Source organism: Tympanuchus pallidicinctus, unplaced genomic scaffold, assembly GCF_026119805.1.
Source record: "Tympanuchus pallidicinctus isolate F22 unplaced genomic scaffold, pur_lepc_1.0 scaffold15, whole genome shotgun sequence".
NCBI lineage: Eukaryota > Metazoa > Chordata > Aves > Galliformes > Phasianidae > Tympanuchus > Tympanuchus pallidicinctus.
The window spans coordinates 30710963-30729431 of record NW_026294669.1 but is presented as its reverse complement, the minus strand read 5'-3'; the positions used below and the strand labels follow the sequence as shown (position 1 = coordinate 30729431).

The 18469-nt window shown below is 40.4% G+C and overlaps 1 protein-coding gene across 2 annotated transcripts in view; it reads left to right on the top strand.

The window, feature by feature from the left end:
• Positions 1-7: 7 nt before the first annotated feature.
• The window catches only part of ITGAV (integrin subunit alpha V), a 45365-nt gene continuing 26903 nt past the window's right edge, over positions 8-18469 (top strand). For both annotated transcript variants that reach the window (XM_052675592.1, XM_052675591.1), the window contains exons 1-6: positions 8-222; positions 3284-3411; positions 14478-14569; positions 15068-15182; positions 16527-16588; positions 18181-18226. In XM_052675592.1, coding sequence (XP_052531552.1) covers positions 71-222; positions 3284-3411; positions 14478-14569; positions 15068-15182; positions 16527-16588; positions 18181-18226 — 595 coding nt within the window. In that variant the 5' untranslated portion in view covers positions 8-70. The remainder of the gene's footprint in view (positions 223-3283; positions 3412-14477; positions 14570-15067; positions 15183-16526; positions 16589-18180; positions 18227-18469) is intronic.

Below are 18469 nucleotides of genomic sequence, written 5' to 3'. Positions count from 1 at the left end.
CCCGCTCCTGCTCCCGCGCCGGAGCCGCCCTTTTCCTCCGCGCGGGGCCGGGCCGGGAGCGCCGCGGGCCATGGCCGGGCTGCGGACGCTGCTGCTGCTGGGTTGCGCGCTGACCGCCGCCCGCGCCTTCAACTTGGACGCCGAGCGGCCGGCCGTGTACTCGGGCGCCGAGGGCAGCTATTTCGGCTTCGCCGTGGACTTCTTCGCTCCCGATCCCTCCTCGTAAGTGTGCGGTCCCTCGGCCCCACGGTCTCTGAGCGGGTCTGGAGCGCATCTTCGCGCGGCTTCGCTGCCCGGTAGCCGTCCCGTCTGCGCTCGCTTGTGTCGCGACATCTCCTCTATCTTAATCCCGCGGAGCGCGTTATTAAAAGCAAATATGTTCTATTTGCGTTCCTCCCTTTATTTTAAGGCGGCATCTGCGGCTGCCGAGCGGCCGGCAGCGGCGCGGGGCGGGCTCGTTCCTTCCTTCTCCCGTTGGAATCGCCCTTTTGCCTTTTCGCGTTTCTTTGATGGTAACTGTTGAGCCCCGGGTGGGTGAGCGTAGTCTGGGGCTTTGTTTGTTTGCAACTTGAAACGCGAGCATCTTAGATAGCCTGAGAGACTTCCTCCGTGTCTTTGAGAGAAGTCTTTCCCCGTGACTTTAGCTATGGGTAGAAGTTACTTTGTATCTGGTCGGCTTCCCCTGCTGCCTTATAGATCAAACCTCTTAGTGAAACCGAGTCGCTCCGCAGCTTTTACAGCAGCCGGCCCGGCGCAGTCAGATCGGTGCCCTGGGAAGCAGGCCGGGACGCTCCGTGCGCGGGGTCCGCGATGCCTCCGGCCGCAGGCAGCGGTGCCGCGGATCTCTGAGCTGCGGGAGGGGATGCTCGGCCTTGCTGAGCCTGGGTGGCTGTGGTGGGCGTTTGGTGGGGGCTGAGTCCCGCACACCTGGCAGGAGTGAGTCCCCTTACACGCTGCTCTGAACCTGTGCTTAGAACCTCTTCGGTACAGGACGGAGCTAAAAAGCAGCTGAGTTCGAGTAATTCAAGTCCAATTAAGCTGTTTGGATCGCCTAGTGGTACGGCAGAGTTAATAGCTCTCAAAAGCTCAAGCTGTTGTTTTTTAGCTGCAGGCAGCAGCGTGAAGCACGTTGAGGAGTCTTGTATGAAAAACGTACTCCGTGAGTTGGTGGCAGTCTTCTATCCAGGTGCTTTTTGTTTCCTGACTCAGGATGTAAGTGCAGTTCCAAGTGGCTGAAGGTGTGACTTACAAAGTAGAAGAGGCCTTGCATACACAGAAGCACTAATTTTTGTAGTCTGTCGTTCCCATGTACGAGTGTATTTCAAAACCTGATGGCCTTTATCAGCACGTGGCAAAGCACTGGAAAGAGAGGATTCCTCTAAGCACAGCTATGGAAACCTGACTGCAGAGGCTGCGAATGCATTCCCAGTGTTGTCTGCAGCATTATGCTGGGGTGGCTGCTGCCCTGTGTAGGGGATGAGTAGTGCCACAGCACAGCTGGTGTATGCTTATGGAAATAGAAATCTCCATCAGTTGCTCTCTTTACCAAAGTATGTGGAGTACAGTCTTCTTTGTGGATGGTCACTGGTCTTATAATTTGCCAATAGTGTTACAAATTGCTCAAGTCTACTGGTTTGGTTTCTGATTATAGAAATGTTTGTTTTTTGTTTTTGTCTTTTGCTTTGGGAAAAGAGGTGACTGAATCTTTGTGGAGTTCCACTGCAAGTCTTTAATTGGTGACCACCTTAATATAGTCCATCATGGTGATTGTGTTATGAAAGAAAGGTTAAAATGAGTGTGACTTACTTTTTTAACTCAAATATTTAGTTTGGAGGGCTTCTCAAAACTAACGAACTAAGAGTGAAGAGGGAGGCAAGTTACCACTTGTTTAATAGATTGTATTTATAATAATTAAAGTATTTCTTCACTTGGCATTAGGAATGTTTATTTTTAGACCTTTCTGCTATGCCCAGACAGAACATTTAAGTCCATTAAAGCATCTCAAATACTTTCTCTTGAAAACTAGTCTGTGAATGCCATTAGGGGAACCAATGGATTGTGAGAAGTCTGGCTTTTCTACCAAGTCCTTACCAGGGAATTTTGAAGGTTCTGCAAATTAAGTGGAGTTGAAAAATAACCTCATTTGTTGGTATTCATATGAGTTGAGCTTTGGTAAGGTTCTCAGAACTAAAATGAAGTCTGAAGGATAACAATCACAACCAGAACAAGTCTGCCAAAGTTTGGATCTATCTACTAGGAGACTTACTCTCCAACCAGCTTATTTGGCTATGCCTATTTCAAAACCAGCTGCCCTATCTGATACGAGATAACATTGCCTGCGAGTGGAAGACTTCTCTCTTTGACAGTCTAAATGAAAGCAGCGCAACAGAGCAGATTCTGATAAAAGGAAGCATTTAGTTCCACATCTTTGCTTCTTCTGTATGTCACTGCCTCTGCTTCAAATGGGCTTCTTAAGAAAAGTGCTGATGAGTCGTGTGTCTGAGAGCTGTGAAAGTTCCTGGGAGAACTTAATAGCCTTGTTTGGTCTGGCTTTGCATTCCATCTGTTTCTTACTCTGCAGCTTCTGCATTTTAACACTTGCATGAACCCAGTACCATAGCAGCTCCTACACAGAGTGGACCTCACTTCCATAAGCAGGCATTTGTACCGTGACCCATCTTAATAAGAAAATGATTATTTTGTAATGAATTTCAGTGGGGATTCATAAATGCGCAGGTCTGTGGCTGTCAGTGACTTGGGTGCTTGGTGATTGCTTTTAGCAGAGGGTTGGCTGATGCTGGGCTGACTCACCGCTCCCTGCCTCCTGAGCGCTGCTGTTCTGTGTGTACATCACTGAATGCTGACCAACTTCCGTGAATTACTCTTACATACAGCATTAACTAGAAATGATGCCAGGCAATTTCTTTGTTAAATTACAGAAATACGCGGCTACTTCTTCTGTGGTGTCAATGCAGATTTTTATGAAAGGGGGAGAAAAGAATATAAGAGGTGTTTATCTCATTTAAATATCCTTTCAAGCAAGTCAGAATATGTCATTCTTCATCTTCTTTTGTCTCTTAAGTCAAAATTAGTTTGCCTGCTTTTGCTTGCGGAAAGGAGGGAGCCAAGCCCGGTATCAATTCCTCTGACATCTGAAGTAGTTTTGGCTTTAAACTTAATGCAAAAGCTTTATCCATTCAAATCCATGAACTGTTAGCATGTCATGAAGTAGCAGTGTCTGTGCCTGAAGTTTTGAGACTTTTATTTCTTCATTTTACTGCAGGATATTTCTTCTGGTGGGAGCTCCAAAAGCAAACACCTCCCAGCACAACGTGGTAGAAGGGGGCCAGGTGCTGCAATGTAACTGGAATTCCAACAGGAACTGCCAGCCCATCATCTTCGACTCCACAGGTAACGTGCAGTTTGCTGCAGGGGAAGGGGCTCTGCCGTGTTCCTGGGCATATAGGGATTGCTATTATCCTTATTTCATAGCAGAGTAGGTGGTGTATGAGGAAATACTCAGAAGCTTAGTCTGAAACTGGGAATATAAGCTTTAGACTGTGGAAAAAACACCTTTTCTTACTTTTCTTCTTGGGTGTAGCTTTGTAACGTGTGACATTCCTAATAGGAGTTCTCAGGATGCCTCAGGTCAGAGGCATTGCTTACCCGTCTCTGAAGTGTATCAGAGCTGAGCAGCAGCAACGCTGACATAAAACATCTCACTCAGCCCTCATGCTCTAGTACACACACTGATTGCCACAAGCTGTGGCAGGTCATGTGAGAATGCACCGTGAGTGCTTTTCTGCTTGCGCCATTCAGTGCTGAGTCCTGTTTTCAGCAGCCTGTTTCAGGCCAGTGGAAAAACCTGTGTGTGCCCTGCGAATGCATTAGCAAGACCTGCCTGGTATGGAGGAGGAAACACCTGTGCTTTGAAGTCTGGTAGGGTATAATTCATTTTAGCCTTCGCTGCTGTGACTTGTCAGTCCAAAAGCTGTAAAGTTTATTCAGCTTTTGTAGATCAGGTACAAATGCACTGAGGAGACTTTTTGCTCAATCCCATTGTCAAGATATAGCACAGAATGCTGCTGATGTTGAGAGTTCTCAGATGTGTTTATATATATTTCTGAAAACTGACATGTTATCAGCTTCTTGCACGTAAAATGTACAAACAGAAGAGATGCAAATAGTGATGCACGCAAAATGCAAGCTGGTATCTGTCTGCAGCAGTCTACAGAAAGCTTTCTTTCAGATGACTAAGAAAATTTTTTTCTTTTAAAGAATAATTTGTCTCAAATATATCTCTAAATAATATTCTCCAGTAATATAATAGCTGAAGTGCATCTCTTAGGGAAAGATGAGTCTCTTGGGTTAGGTTCCAGATGTGTCCTCAAATGAGAACTGCTGTGGACTCACCCATAAGCCAGGCACAATAAACAGATAGAAAGGCCTCACTGCTTTGCTTGATGGCTGTGCTTAAGATATATGCTACTGAGCAAATGAGCAGCATTTTGCTTATAATCTACCATTTAGGTAATGGACAAGGTAATCGTTTGAGATGTAGCAGTAGAACAAGCAGGTCATAGTGGCTTAAGAGGATTCATGACAGGCATGTTTTAACTCATTCCAGCCTTGTGGCAGTGAATTGGGAAATAATGCATTTGTCAATTATTCTCTGGGTGAAAAGGGCAATTGTATTTCAGTGTAATAAAATAATCAATGCTCTGAAACAAAATAAATTGTCTTTTTCTTTGTCTGTAAGACAATGGTTGATTTCCTACATTAGAATGACAAAATCTAATGCCAGCACAGTGCAATCCTTCACTCCTGCTTGCCTGTAACTCACAGTGTAGCACTGGGAGTCAGGGGAGGCTTATGATGCTACTCACAGGAAAAAAGCAGCTGAAGATTATGTGACCATTAATGTACAGTGCTAATGGGAAGGGGTTTTTTATAGATAGCTAAATGCAGTCTCTGCAAGGATTCAAGCTCATCCATCACTCCTTCAATATTTGTGTATTGTGGTTTGTAATTGCAGAGGCATTGCTTAGCTCTGGAAACACAAAGTAGATTTATTTTAGATTATTTAGCTGTTTTGTTAATAGGGAAAGTAGCACACCTTCTGTGTAATTCATTAGCTGGGTTTCTTCAGAGTTCTCTAATTGCTTACAGCCAGTAAGAAACCTGCCCTTTGAAAATAACACGGGCGTTCGTATACATGGCTTCTCTGCATCTCTGTCCTCCTGTCTGTGGCTGCACAAGGTCTGCACAAGGACTGGCATGATCAGAACTGCCCGCTCTAAGGCATGGCCCTGCTCGTGCCTCCTGGCCCCTGTGCCAGATGGCACAGCCAGCAGGCCTGGGCCAGACCGAGTCACTGCATCGCATGCACAGCATGATAGAAGAGGCCATGTCCCTGCTAGCAGTGCAGCCCAGCAAAGAGCAAGTCATATTCTGCATGAGGTTTTCTATGCCCACTGACTTTCAGGTTGTATCACAAGTAGTGGATGATAGAGGTAAAGCAAGGGAGGCGCTTTTTCCCCCCCCCTCATTTTCTTTTCCTTGTAAATTTGTACCTTATTTTTATTTGTACTTTATTAATATTTACCTCAAGCTATGATATCTTTTTTCTTCTGTGTCTGTACGAAGGCTACACTGAGCTCAGTTGCATATCAGTGCTTGAATAGAAATGTGTTTTATTTTCTGTCACTTGCTTTTGGTGATGTGGTTCTTAGCACAGCAGTTTGGACACTTACAGCTGTTGCATTTGTCCTATGGTATGTAGCTGTAGCAAGAAGGTACTGCATCTTTGATATTGATCTGTGAAGGGTTTCTTCAAGTGTTTGCTTTCTGCTAGCTGTGCTGGTCACCCACCCTCAGCTCCTCTGGGGAACAGCAGTAACCAGTTGAGCTGATGCTTAGTCAGCTAAGTCCCTACTCCTGCAGTCTTGCTTGTTTTCCTCCTTCCTGTGCATAACTACTTTTAGGGGAGATAGCTGGGTGCCTCACAGGAGGAGTCCATTCATGGAGCTTATCTATTTCTCATGCTGAAAATGAGTCAATATACATATATGTATGTTTTCATCTGAATATGTAACAGAAAATTCCTTGTTAAAAATATATTATGATTTTTAAGCTGCTGGGCAGAAAAAGTTCTTCTTTTGCTGTTGTATGTAGGATGTTTTCTCACTTAAAGGAGCGATAGAGTTGTGAAGGGGATGGAGGATCTCCTTTGCCTAGGTGTCCCAGAACTCCCTGCACGGTGAGAGCATGTTCTACATGTGTGCCTGTGTGCGTGTGTTTCTGTGTGCACATTACACTAATTGCTTTTGACATTCTGGTATACATGGTGGCTTTGGAAGGCAAAATATTTATATCACACATTAACACTTCCCAAATGTAAAGATGCTTCGCTGTGGGGCTTCTGAGAGTTTTAGCACTGACATCAGTTGGCTTTGATTTAACGTCGTTATGACTATGTGAAAATTGCATAACAAATGTGTGGTAGAACATGCCCCCAGATTCGAGGTACATATGGCTGTGCTTCATGTGTTTTTGTGTATGTAGCCAGAATGTTGGAATACTTTTTTTCCTCTTTGGAGGGGCAATATTATTGGACAAACATTTCAGGCAGATTTTTTACGCTTAGAAGTAAAATTAAAAAGAAACCAACCACTCAGGCAAGCTTCCTCACACGTACGAGTTTGTTCATCTGATGGAAAACTGAAATATGATTCAGTGCCTGTGTCTCTAACAGGTTATCCTGCTGCTAGAAATAGACCTTGCTAAAAAGTTTTGAGTAAGAACTGAATTTCTGTGCTGGTTCCAGTTTTTCTTGCTGATTCAGTAGCTAAACATGCCACTGTCACAAAACTGAAGTTTCTTGTCATTGTGTTCTTCTGTATTTTGACTTCTTATTGCATTTGCCACAGTTTCATCACAAATTCAATTGAACTGTTATGTAAAGTAATTGCTTGGTTTTTTTTTCTTTCTGTCTTTGTCAACTTTCAGAGTTTCAATGTGTAGGAGATTGTATTTCTTCTGAATGAGCAGCTGGTATTAACTTATATTAAGGTAGCATATCATTCAAAGTTGCCACAGTTTTGTCTAACAAATGATATTATCAGATCATTTTCTTTGCTAGGTGTTACATATTTTACACTCACATTTCACATCTGTTATTTCGTTGATGAGTTTTTTTTTTTAATTATTTCTTTTAATTTGTATTTTATTCCTATTTAGCTGAGGCATTCTTAGTATGATTAATTTTGCAGGGCGTGTGAGTCCTAGTGCTAATTCTCTACAGAACTGACTGGAGAGGTGGTTCCTCTCTTTTAAATTTGGTTTTGTCTTTTTACTTAGCAGCTCTTCTCAGGAAAATGCATGTTCCTGGTGGGTTCACTGCAAAAGGAATGCACTTAATATAACAGTCCTCTTTTCTATTACTGACCAGTTCTGAGAAGTCCAAACCCACTTGTTTTAAAGATGCACCTCTCTGCCTTCCCACAGTCTTGGTTGGGGCTTTGGCCAAGCTGGACTGGTGGGAGGCATCCATGCTCATGGTAGGAGGTTGGAACTGGCGTCTTTAGGGTCCCCTTCTACCCACACTGTTCTGTGATTATTTGTCGAAGGATTTTAGAGAGTGGGTGCATTCTGAACTTTTGTTCTGACAAAAGAATTCTTCAGAGACCCATGTAACCAGCTGGAATTAATGGAACTGTACACGTGTGAGCAATATGTAGCAAATTAATGTAAACCAAATGAGTTTCCTGTGTACTTACTATCCAAAAGGAAACAGTTTTCTTCATAATTTTATTTTATTTCTGTCTTGGAGCCCTAGCTCTGTATCTGTCTAGAATATTGGGAACTGATTTGGTAGAAGTAGCACTTCTTCGTACTCCCATGTCTTTTAACAAAATACTAACAAAATAGTTTTGTGATGATGTTAAGTTTTTAATCAGAGCTATAACTGGGAGATGTACTGGCTCCAGAACAGGATGCTTGAAAGTGCAGCTCGTTATGGCAGCCTAAAGAAGAAGTGCGGTGCTCATACTGTTTCAAGAGCTTCAGCGTAGAATAATCTGATGAAATGCAGAAATGCAGACAGTTCTACAAACTGTTACAAAGGAAAATATGCTCATCAAGCAACTTTGAACCTCTATGCTAATGAGTTACAGATTTCTTGAACAGATTTTGTTTTTAGTACAGACAGCACTGGCTGCTCAGATAATGCATTGTTGTGCTCTTCTGATATGCTTGGCATGACAGATTGATGCAATGCTTAATTTTCATTCCTTCTTTTGGTGGAAAGCTTTTCCTATTGTTGTGTTAAATCTCAAAATGCAATATTAGGGAGTCTTAAAGAAATGGTTGAGTGCTTAAAACAAAAAGCATCTCCAGTGCTGAAGTCCTGTTCAGCTCTGTGTGTTGTGCTCTTACTACTCTGGAGAAATAACTTCAAGTAGCCTCTGCCTGCCTACAGTTTTGCCCTTTGACAGTTGTTTTGTTCTTCCTCTCTACAGCTTTCCATGTTTTTGACACACCGGAGTTGTTTCAAATGAATGACTTACTCTTAATTATTTTTGGATGAAATTCTCTGAAAACTGTTTATTTTGACCAATGCTAAAAGATGGGGGGGAAAAAAGCTTTTGAGAAGGAAAATTAGAGTAAAACCTCCCAATTCTTCCTTATGTTCCCCACTTGTGTGTTGTTTTGTTTTGTTTTTCATTCTGTTTCTTTCCATTCCCAAGTGGGTGATTGTAGACAATAGGAGTCTTTGTGCGCAAGCTTAAACCACCAGTTTGGCATAGCTGTATCTATCTGTGACCTATTTAGTTTGAAGTGGATATTTTAACTGCCTGGTGCAGCTTTATTCTGTAGTATTGCACAGTTTAAGATCTGCTGATGTAGGGAAGTTATGAGTTGCGTGGGTGTCATGAGCTTGTATTTTGAGGTTTTGATCATCTGCACAAATGAGTCAGTTATTCACAACAAGTTCTTTTCCACCTGTGGAATGAGTGGGAAAGAATAAAGAACAAGGGGATAGGTAAGGATCCTGTGGAAATAGCATGCCTTTGCAAATACTTTTCATTTGTAGGAGATTGGTTCAGTGGGATTAAGGTGCACTTTGTGCAGGGATTTCACTATTGATTTAGTCAAGAGCAAACCAGTAAATCTTGTGAAGAACATTCATTTGTAGTAGAATGGACTGATTTTTATCTTGCTGCCTCTATGATTACATCAGTCTCATTGAAGTTCAGTTGTTATCCTTATCATGTGCTGGGATGACTGAAGTCAGCCTTGGGCTTTGAGTACCTCTGTGAATACAAAAGAGGGAGGTAGAATATATAAAACCTCCTCCGCTGGTTATTACAGCTGAGGGTGGAAAAATGCTCATGCTTTCATGATTAGGTAGACTCCTGAATGAATGCTGTTGGCTCTGTGTTTGGGTAGCTGGATCCCAACTGTATGACAAGCTGGAAAAAAAAAAAAAAAAAAAAAAAAAAGGCTCTTAGTTATAGTAGGCAAAGGAAAAGATCTGGTTGTTCCAGCTCTGCCCAGAGAGAGAAACAGGATTCATAGCTCAGGAGAGGGAAGGGGAGTAGTGGGAATCTCTGTGTTCCTCTGTATCCTGAGCCAGTATCAAAGCACTGTTGCTAAACCCTGTGAGTCATCAGCTGCCTCACGGCATCGGGACTTTCAGGTGAAGTTAAACTTGGACTTGCTCCTTCTTGCCTGCAACTAGGGGTGAAATCTCTGAGGTTTTAGATGTCAGATAGCTGGCTTTCTGCTGTGTCAAATTCTGGCTTATGATAATAGTACGCTGGTGTGTTTTATAAGGTTTTTCTTCTGGCTAGCTGTATTGTGTTTCCTTTTACCTAGAACTGGCAACATCCTTTACTTTGGGTTTGTTACAAAGAAGTTTATTTTGACAGAAATATGGTGAATTGGGTGGCTATTTAAGGTTCACAACTTCGTGAGTGCTTATAGCATGCTGATACTGAGCCAGGCTTCTTCAGTTCACTGCTTCTTGTCTCACGGTTGTCTCAGTTCAGACTGGCACTCCAGAGCAAGAGTAAATGGATGAGTGCAGTTCTGTCATTACTATACAAAAACCAGAGAGGCTACAAGTTAGAGACAGCTCCTGTCACTTTATAGTACTATCTTTATAACTGGTAACTTTTGCATTGGGAAATAGAAGGCAGCAGCTACCCAAAGCTGATAGCCAAAAGCAAATCAGCTTTGAAAAAGCTTTTGATCTTTTTATTTTCTTTTGGAAGATGATTTAGACTATTAATTCTAGTTAGCATCCCTTCACGTTGTTTTTCACAAATTGTAATTACATGTATTGAAGTTGACAATTTTGAATCTTATGTAATCTAGTGAAGTGATGATGCTCCTCTGTCCAGGAGCACTCATGTGTGGAATTTTCCTGACCTTGACCATCACTGCCATCTCACACCCCCTCCCCAAGGAGGGAATTTTATGAGACAAAGCACTGTTGGCTTGCCATGGCAGCCTTTTATCCATACTGAAAAAGACATGTGAAATCATCATATGATGCCTACTACAATGGGAAGGAGCAAAGGGAAAAACCACAGCATAAGTTGTCTTCTCAGATACAACCCTACAGTCAAATGACACAGTCTTGGAATTAATGAGCCATGATGGAGGAGTCCCTGGAATGGCTGTGTTTTAATCTAAAAAAAATAGCTTTTGTAGAAGAAATTGGAAGTAAAAAAAAAAAAAAAAAAAAAGTCAGAATCCAGTTTCTATTAGTTGGCATATTTGCTTGAATGCCTGGTTTACATTATACAGCACTGGTGTGAAGGCACTAATAAGGCTTTCTTCAGATACTCCAAAGGACATGAGAAATAGAAGCAAAACATCAGTGGCTATGACAACTGTCACAGCAGTAAAGGCAACTATGTTACATCAAAACACTGGCTTGGATTTATAAATCCCTGTATGTCTAAATCCTATCTGTATTAGTTTGCTTTGTTTAAAGCAGCTCCTGTTTTTAACAGAGGGAGGCTTTTTTTTCTCTGCTCTCTTCCCTCTCCCTTCTCTCCTCCCCACTGAAAACTTTTGCAATGATAAAACAATAACAAAACCAGGCCCTTGATTTCTACTAATACACAAACATCAAAGTCCGTCTCAATGTCAGTTAGCTTCACAGTAAAGCTAATAAACCTTATTTAACTTTGATTTGCTCCAATGAAGACTCACGTGTTCTTTATGTTTGTTTTCCCCAGTCAAGAACAGAAACACAAATGGTTTCTTATTCAAAGCAAGGGAATTTTTGATGGCAAGGTGTTTTCTGGATTTCCTCATAAAATTGGTATTTCTTTGGGAAAACTAAAGCTGGGAGAAAGAATCATGATCTACTTCTCTGTGGTTTGCTTCCTATGGGGAATTTTTAGGGGAAGTGGGTGGACAAATAAAAGTAACTTTTCCTCTTTAAGGAGAGTTAAGAGTAGGCCTGTATTTTAACATTCACAGTTTATGTCAAAAGTCTGTGCCTCCAAATTATTTTTCGTTTGATTTAGATTTTTTATTTTCACTTAATTTAGGTTTTTTCCCACTAGATTTTAGATTTTTGTGTTCTAACAAACTTAGGCCCAGCCGAACATTCTTCTCTTTGGAAAGAATGCCTTCACTTAGTGAAGCACTGAATACAGGATTAACTCACTCTGAGGCATTTTATCCTTGAATCAGGTGTTTTATATTATGTGCATGGGCACTGACATTAGCTAAGGTGTCTAAAGGAGCAGTTTTTACTGTATGTGCTATGGATTTTTTTTTAGTTTTTCTTTTATATGAACTTCCAGGTGTGTTTTTTTTTTTTTTAATCTTTCAGAGATCATGATGCTGGCTTCTGATGTCATGTTACTTGAAACATAATTGACTTGGGGTTGTGCCAGCTTCTGACTGTATCTCAAAGCCTTGTTGCTCATCTTTCAGTTTTATTTTGATGACATTTTTCTAATATTATCCTTAATGTAAAGCAGAATTACGGCCTTTTAAATACTGTAGAAAAAAATGTCTTCACTGAAAGCCTGAAGAGGAAGAGTTGTTTATTGCTGCCATCCTGGATGTTGCCTCTTCCTTGGTGTGGGCAGCCCTGGAGCTTCTGTAGCTCAGGAATACAATGGGAAAAGGCAGAGAGCTGTTGTTCTGGCAGCGTGTGCTGGATGAACAATTGCTTCCCATCTTTCCAGTGCTATCACTATAGTCTGTGGATGGATGGCACCACTAAGCAATAATCTGTCTTTTTTTATCACCTCATTATGTCTTAGCTGATGCATTCAACTGAAACTGGAGGGAAATAAATTCCTTTATGTGTACAGTAAAATCAGCTTGCTGATAACCCTCTATGGCGGCTTACCTGCTATTCTGACAAGGTCATTACTTCTACTTATTGTCTAGTGCTTGAAGCTTACAGTGGAAGTCTCTATATCCTCCACTTTTTTATAAGATTTAGGATAGGATTCCACTTTACAGTATAAAACTGTTATACTACTTTCCATTGTAGTCATAAATAGGTAGTGCTGCATAAATATCCAAGAGCAGACAAAGGCATAAAACTCCATAAAGTAATTGTTCCCAACAAGATTAATATTCTTTAAAGCATAGTGCTTTGTTTGGCAAGTAAAACTGAGAGGTGGCTTTGTATTTGAGAGTAGCTAGACAAACAGAGGGTAGAAGCCAGATCTGTCTTTAGGCTGTGTAACCTTGGGTGTGGTGTTAGAATGAGAATAAACCCAGTTTAAACCAATAATGCTGCCAGAAAGGATTTAGATCCCAGCCCTGTATCCCTGCCTTCTCCCCAGGAGGTCAGCACTGCCTCCCTCTCCTTGCAGTTAGCAGGGTTTGGCCCTGATCTACCTTCTTTTTTTCTATAGGGCTCCTTCTGTGTATGTGGCCGGAAGGGAGTAGGGCTATGACAAAGGTTGGCAGCAGGAACGTATGGATAGCATCACATGGAAACTTCTACTCCTTCTGGGAGCAGCTGCATCCTTTAGCAAAACTGTCCACATTTTTTCATGAGTTAAAGGCGAGGAAAGAGTAAGATACAGCAAAACAGAGACTTTCTATGTGTGCTCAAGACATTCCGTATTTGAAAATAATTTGTGCAGTCTTTAGGTCTTTTTTTTGTGAGGAGGTGACATGCAGACCTTCAAACTACATTTGTCTGAGCATCTTGTGACAGTATACAGTGTGTGTATATTTGTGCAGATATGCTTAATCATCAGGCCCTCCCTGTCTAGAGCACCTTTTCAGTAAGAAAGTGAAGGAGAGGAGGACAGAAGGTTTTCTTCTTTTCTCTTCATCTTCTCATTACCTTTGAAATTAGGAAAAAAAGAAAACACGACGCAATAGTTCTCTGTGATGTTATGTGCTTGGCCCTGACTTCTGTGTAGTTCTGATAATAGAGCAAAATGAGAGTAGTCCAGGTCTTGGCTTGTTTTGGCCGATTGAAGATAAGAACTGCTCTTACTGTACTTTTCGTGGGATTTTCCTAATGGAAGTGACACAGCCTCTCAAGACAAAGCATGTCTTCTGAGGTGTCTGACTTGCAAGGAAGTTGTGATTCAAGTGGTCACAGGTCTAGAGCACTAGAGCTTCTGATTCATAACAAGGTTGGGCTTGGGGTTCCCCTCCGGTCTGTGGAAGTGATGTAGGGCTGGTGAACTCTTGGAATCTTTGGCTTTTAGGCACTGCAAACCAGCAATTTGGGCAACGTTTTAAAAAATAATAACAATTCAGAGTGTTACAATCATTTTCTCAAGAGGCTGGGAAAGTTTCTACTTTTTCCATTGAAAGCACATAAGAAATATGAAACATTTTAAAGACTTCTTATATTGGTAACAGTGCAAAACACCACTCGCTAAGTTGCACCTACCAAACTTCACTGAACAGAGCAAACTGAAATTATTCCTCTCTATGAGCAAATTCATTACCATTTCTATTACTGTCTGCCTCACAACTTGTAAGAATGCTGATTGCTGCCTTTGTGTGCTGCAGTCACATTCAGAATAGACATGTTAACACTCAACAGAATAATAGATGAATTTCTGTCCTGACTCCAGCCAATGGGAAGATTAACGTAACTTTATCAGGATAATGTTTCTTCTAGAAGCACATTCTTAACTTAGCTTTGGCATTGATTCTTGACCAGTGCTGTAATCTGACTTGAAAATCAAATATCTGAACTATGAGATATTTACTGTGTTCCTGTCAAAGATTCTCTAACTGTTGCATGCTTACAATACTAAAAATAGCTGCATTTTGCCTAGATTATAAAAATAAATATCAATAAGTCATTTTGAAATCTTATTTTGCTAGAAGGATGATGTCTTCCAGTGTTACTGTTTTCTGCTTTTTTCTGGGTGTGGCAAAATCAGTGACCTAACATTTTAAATTTTTACTGTAACAGTTCACCATGAAATTATGCTTCTTCCTCATTTTCTTTGTAGGCAACAGAGATTTTGCTCCTGATGATCCACTGGAATTTAAGTCTCATCAGTGGTTTGGAGCATCTGTGAGATCCAAAAATGATAAGATTTTGGTAAGTTTTTGTTGCTTTTCAGATGCTTCAGTACTGCTGTATTGTAGTAGAAAAGATACAGAAGGATCTTAATGACTCAGAATTTAAATGATACTTCACTAATCAGCTTGATTTGTCTTTTTCAGAATTTTAAAGTATTCATCAACAAAGGTTGTAGCAATTTTCTCTGGCTTTGAGAAGAGTAGTAGAATTCATTTTCTGAAGTTAAAATGTGTTTTGAATTCTCAAAGAACTCCTTACAAATGTTGCTTGAAGAAAATACTATTTCTAAATGTTTGGCTTTAAGTCAGCTCCTTGTAAAAATATAAATATTTCCGCTCGAACAAAATCTCCAATAATCCATGGTGCATCTGTCAAAATGTCTTTGGTTTCTATTCTGTTTAAAAAAAAAAATAAAAAATAAAAAATAAGGCAATTCCATAGTGTTAGTGCTTCTAGTCTGCACCTCCCAGCATTTTGAAAAGGAGATTTTTTTCTCACTGCTGTCTTCTTCCTTAGGCTTGTGCCCCATTGTATCACTGGAGAACTGAAACAAAACAAGAGCGAGAGCCTGTGGGAACTTGTTACCTGCTCACTGGATCCAAATCTGTGGAATATGCACCCTGCAGGTCAAGTAAGTGATTTGTTGTGCTTGTGTTAGGAATTTTTCTCGTTACGTTCTGTGTATATCTGAAGAAAGAAGTTTTACAGGTATTTCCCCCTTATAGCAATTTGAAATAAACTAAACTACATTTAGATATCTGGATTCTTCTCCAACTGATGATCAGGGTCCAGACCTTATTTCTCCACTGTAGGTCAGAGGAAAGTCTTTGATTCAAATGTAATTGGAACCAGAAGATGCCAGACTTCTTATTGACCACTTCACTAGCAATGGCTCTCACGTTGAAACTAAGCCCTTTTTTCTTCCTCTTGAGATGTGGATGTTCCTCTGTAGCCAGTGCAGTAATCATAATAATATTTTACTTTATGCTCTTCACAGCTGTCTGATTGGCATAATATTAGGACAGCACATCTGGCACTTGTCGACCATCTCTAGACATTTCTGAAGCTTAATTATTCATGCAGCTTAAAGAAAAAGCTCACTTGCACAAAATTGTGCAGAGGAAGCTTCAGATTTCCATGAATGTGTATATACATGATGACACAGTTTTAATTACTTTCATTGTTCAATGCTGAGTCTTACTCTCCAAATGCTTTGCATCCTTACTGTGTAGTTGAGTTGATATACAGTTCAAAAGCTTATAACCCTATTTTTCTTTTTCTTTTTCTTTTTCTTTTCCTACTATGCAAGTCTGAAGGTTGAGCACTTGCATTAAGTTTTGTTTTTATTTTTTTTTCCCCAAGTCATTAGTGAAAGGCAGGGTTGAAATCCATTGTGGTCCAACAGGAAAAGAGGTTAATTAAGAAAGTATGAATTTCAGTTAGTCACGATTCTAGATGAGTGTCTGCATTTCTGTTCTGGAGCTATGTAGTCATAAGATTAAGCCAGCTGTAAATGAGTCTCAGTGTGTGGGGATTTTTTCAGCCAGGTATGCAACTTTTCTTTTGAGTAATACTTCAAATATCCTATCGTTATTTACATTTCAATTTTAATTTTTTGCCATAAGAAAAGCAAACCTTGTTCTATATTTTCCATGGTTTCCTGAATAAAACAAGGAACGTCTTTTTCTTGATAATTTAAGATTAAATCCAGAAGAAATATGCAGTTGCTGCTTATTTAGACTGAAATAGGCTGGAAAGTATGCTAAGGTTAGAATACATGTTAGGCCAGCCCTGAACGTATTACAGCATTTGATGGTGAGTTGTTTGCAAAGAGAAAATACTAATTCAAGAGAAATAAGTTTACAAACTTCAAGGTCAGGAGTGCAGTGTTACCTAGAATGTTGGGAAGAATCCACAAAACAACCTGATTTACTACTTTGATTTTCTTTTTTTTCCTTCTATATCTGTTCTTTAGCCACTATTGATGCAGATGGGCAAGGATTTTGTCAAGGTGGATTTAGTATTGACTTTACAAAGGTATGTGATTGTTACTTAGTTCCTGTTTCTCAGCAGATGGTTCTTATTTAACAACCATCCCGATACAGACCGCGTACAAGCAGAGACACTATGAAACTACATGTAAACCACCATTCCTGGTCGAGCCGGGGAGAGAAAGCAAACGATAAACTCCTCGTAAACTAACAACAATCCCTTCAAATCATTCCAGTAGTGTAAACACGTTTCTCCCTACACCTTCATAACAGCTCACTTATCACTTGTAGGAGTCATGTCAAAAATAAATAATCCAGTTTTCTAGCCTCCTGCTATGAAGCCCTGCTGCAGCTAGTACTCAGGTAAAATGTCTTCAGACCCTTTTTTGTGGAAGGACTAGTGCATGGCTAATGGTACTTGTTGAGGAAAAGTAACTCACTGCTGAAAGGAACTTGCAGACAGCATTCTTGTGAATGGAGCTTTGTTTTTCTCAGTGACTAGGAGAAATAGACTTTTTTTGCCCTCTTTATTATATTTTTTTTCTATAGTATATTCTCCTCCCCTTTAATATACCTATATTTTAAATTCAGAATAACTTTTTAAATCTGCTCACAATAACATTGTGCCTAAATCTCAGAACTAACAATAGTTCTTCTATCATCATTTTTTTATCACTTAAATTGTTTAGCATTATCTGGGCCTGGTAAGACCCATTTGCGATGTGGCAATCGTTTGGGTTTTTCAAACCTTATATTGCATAATACTCCTTTGTTCTTTGCCTGAAGATACCCTTGTTTCTGCTCCACAGACTGTGTAAATACTGGCCTAGAAGTATTCATTTATTTTGCCTGTACCCTTCAGGACTACTGTGCAGACTCTAGCTCCTGTTAAAACAAATGCTGGACTCCACTAGCTGAGTTGGCAAGACTGGTGTTTCCAAATCTCTGACCTATTTTGTTCTGAGAGGTGAATGTGGGAGTTTTTAGATGAAAATGAGGATAAGTGGCTTTGTTATGTAGCAAAGCCAATGGCCTGATTGAGTAAAGTACTTATGGAGCAAATTCCCAGCACTGGGATAGCTAATGTGGTTCAAGTTGCTTAAAATGGTTTGTGGACTGCATTTCTACTAAGGAATATGGATTAGCGGAATTACATTACAGCTTTTCTGAATTACTAACAAGAAGTTGTAGAAAAAAGAGGGGCAGAAGATGAGTCTAGTTTTGGGTACTGGCCAAAAATCATATTGGTTTGTAGCAATCTTTATACTCTCCCCCAAATTTATTTGTTGCCTTACTTGGATATGAAGTTCTACTAAAACAAAAAGCAAAATGACGCTGATAATTTTAGATAGATGTTATAGAGAAGCAAGTCACTGAAGTGATATTCTAGTTTATCTTAGTGTTCTACAGTGTATACATTTTTAATTAGGATTAATCAATCATTCCTTCAAAAAATGTGTAGGGTGGGGTGGAGGGGGGTCAGTGAAGCTGCAACTTATTTACGTGTGGTTTATTTACATGCAATGTATTTGCATGTGGTTATTTGATTCCCATGAATACAGGACGTGTTCTCTTGGTCTCTAGAAATAATTAATTTGAAGATTACCTCCCCTCCCCCTTTTTACTTTTTCCCCCAAGGGAGACAGAGTCCTGCTTGGAGGACCTGGCAGTTTTTACTGGCAAGGTAAGATACATTGTTTAACTTACAGAATAGGATGACCTCTTCAATTTTCTTAACATCTTTTCATTCATATTTTGTAAATGTGGGCTTCAGTGAGTAGTTGTTTGCTGGGTCTTGCAGTATTTACCTGCAGCCCTCAGTTTGGAAGATGGTTGTTACAACCAGGGCAGAATTGCCAACATCTGTTGCCTTCATTTTATAATGTAAATATCAAAATATTTAAAAGATTTTCTGCATAATGCCAGG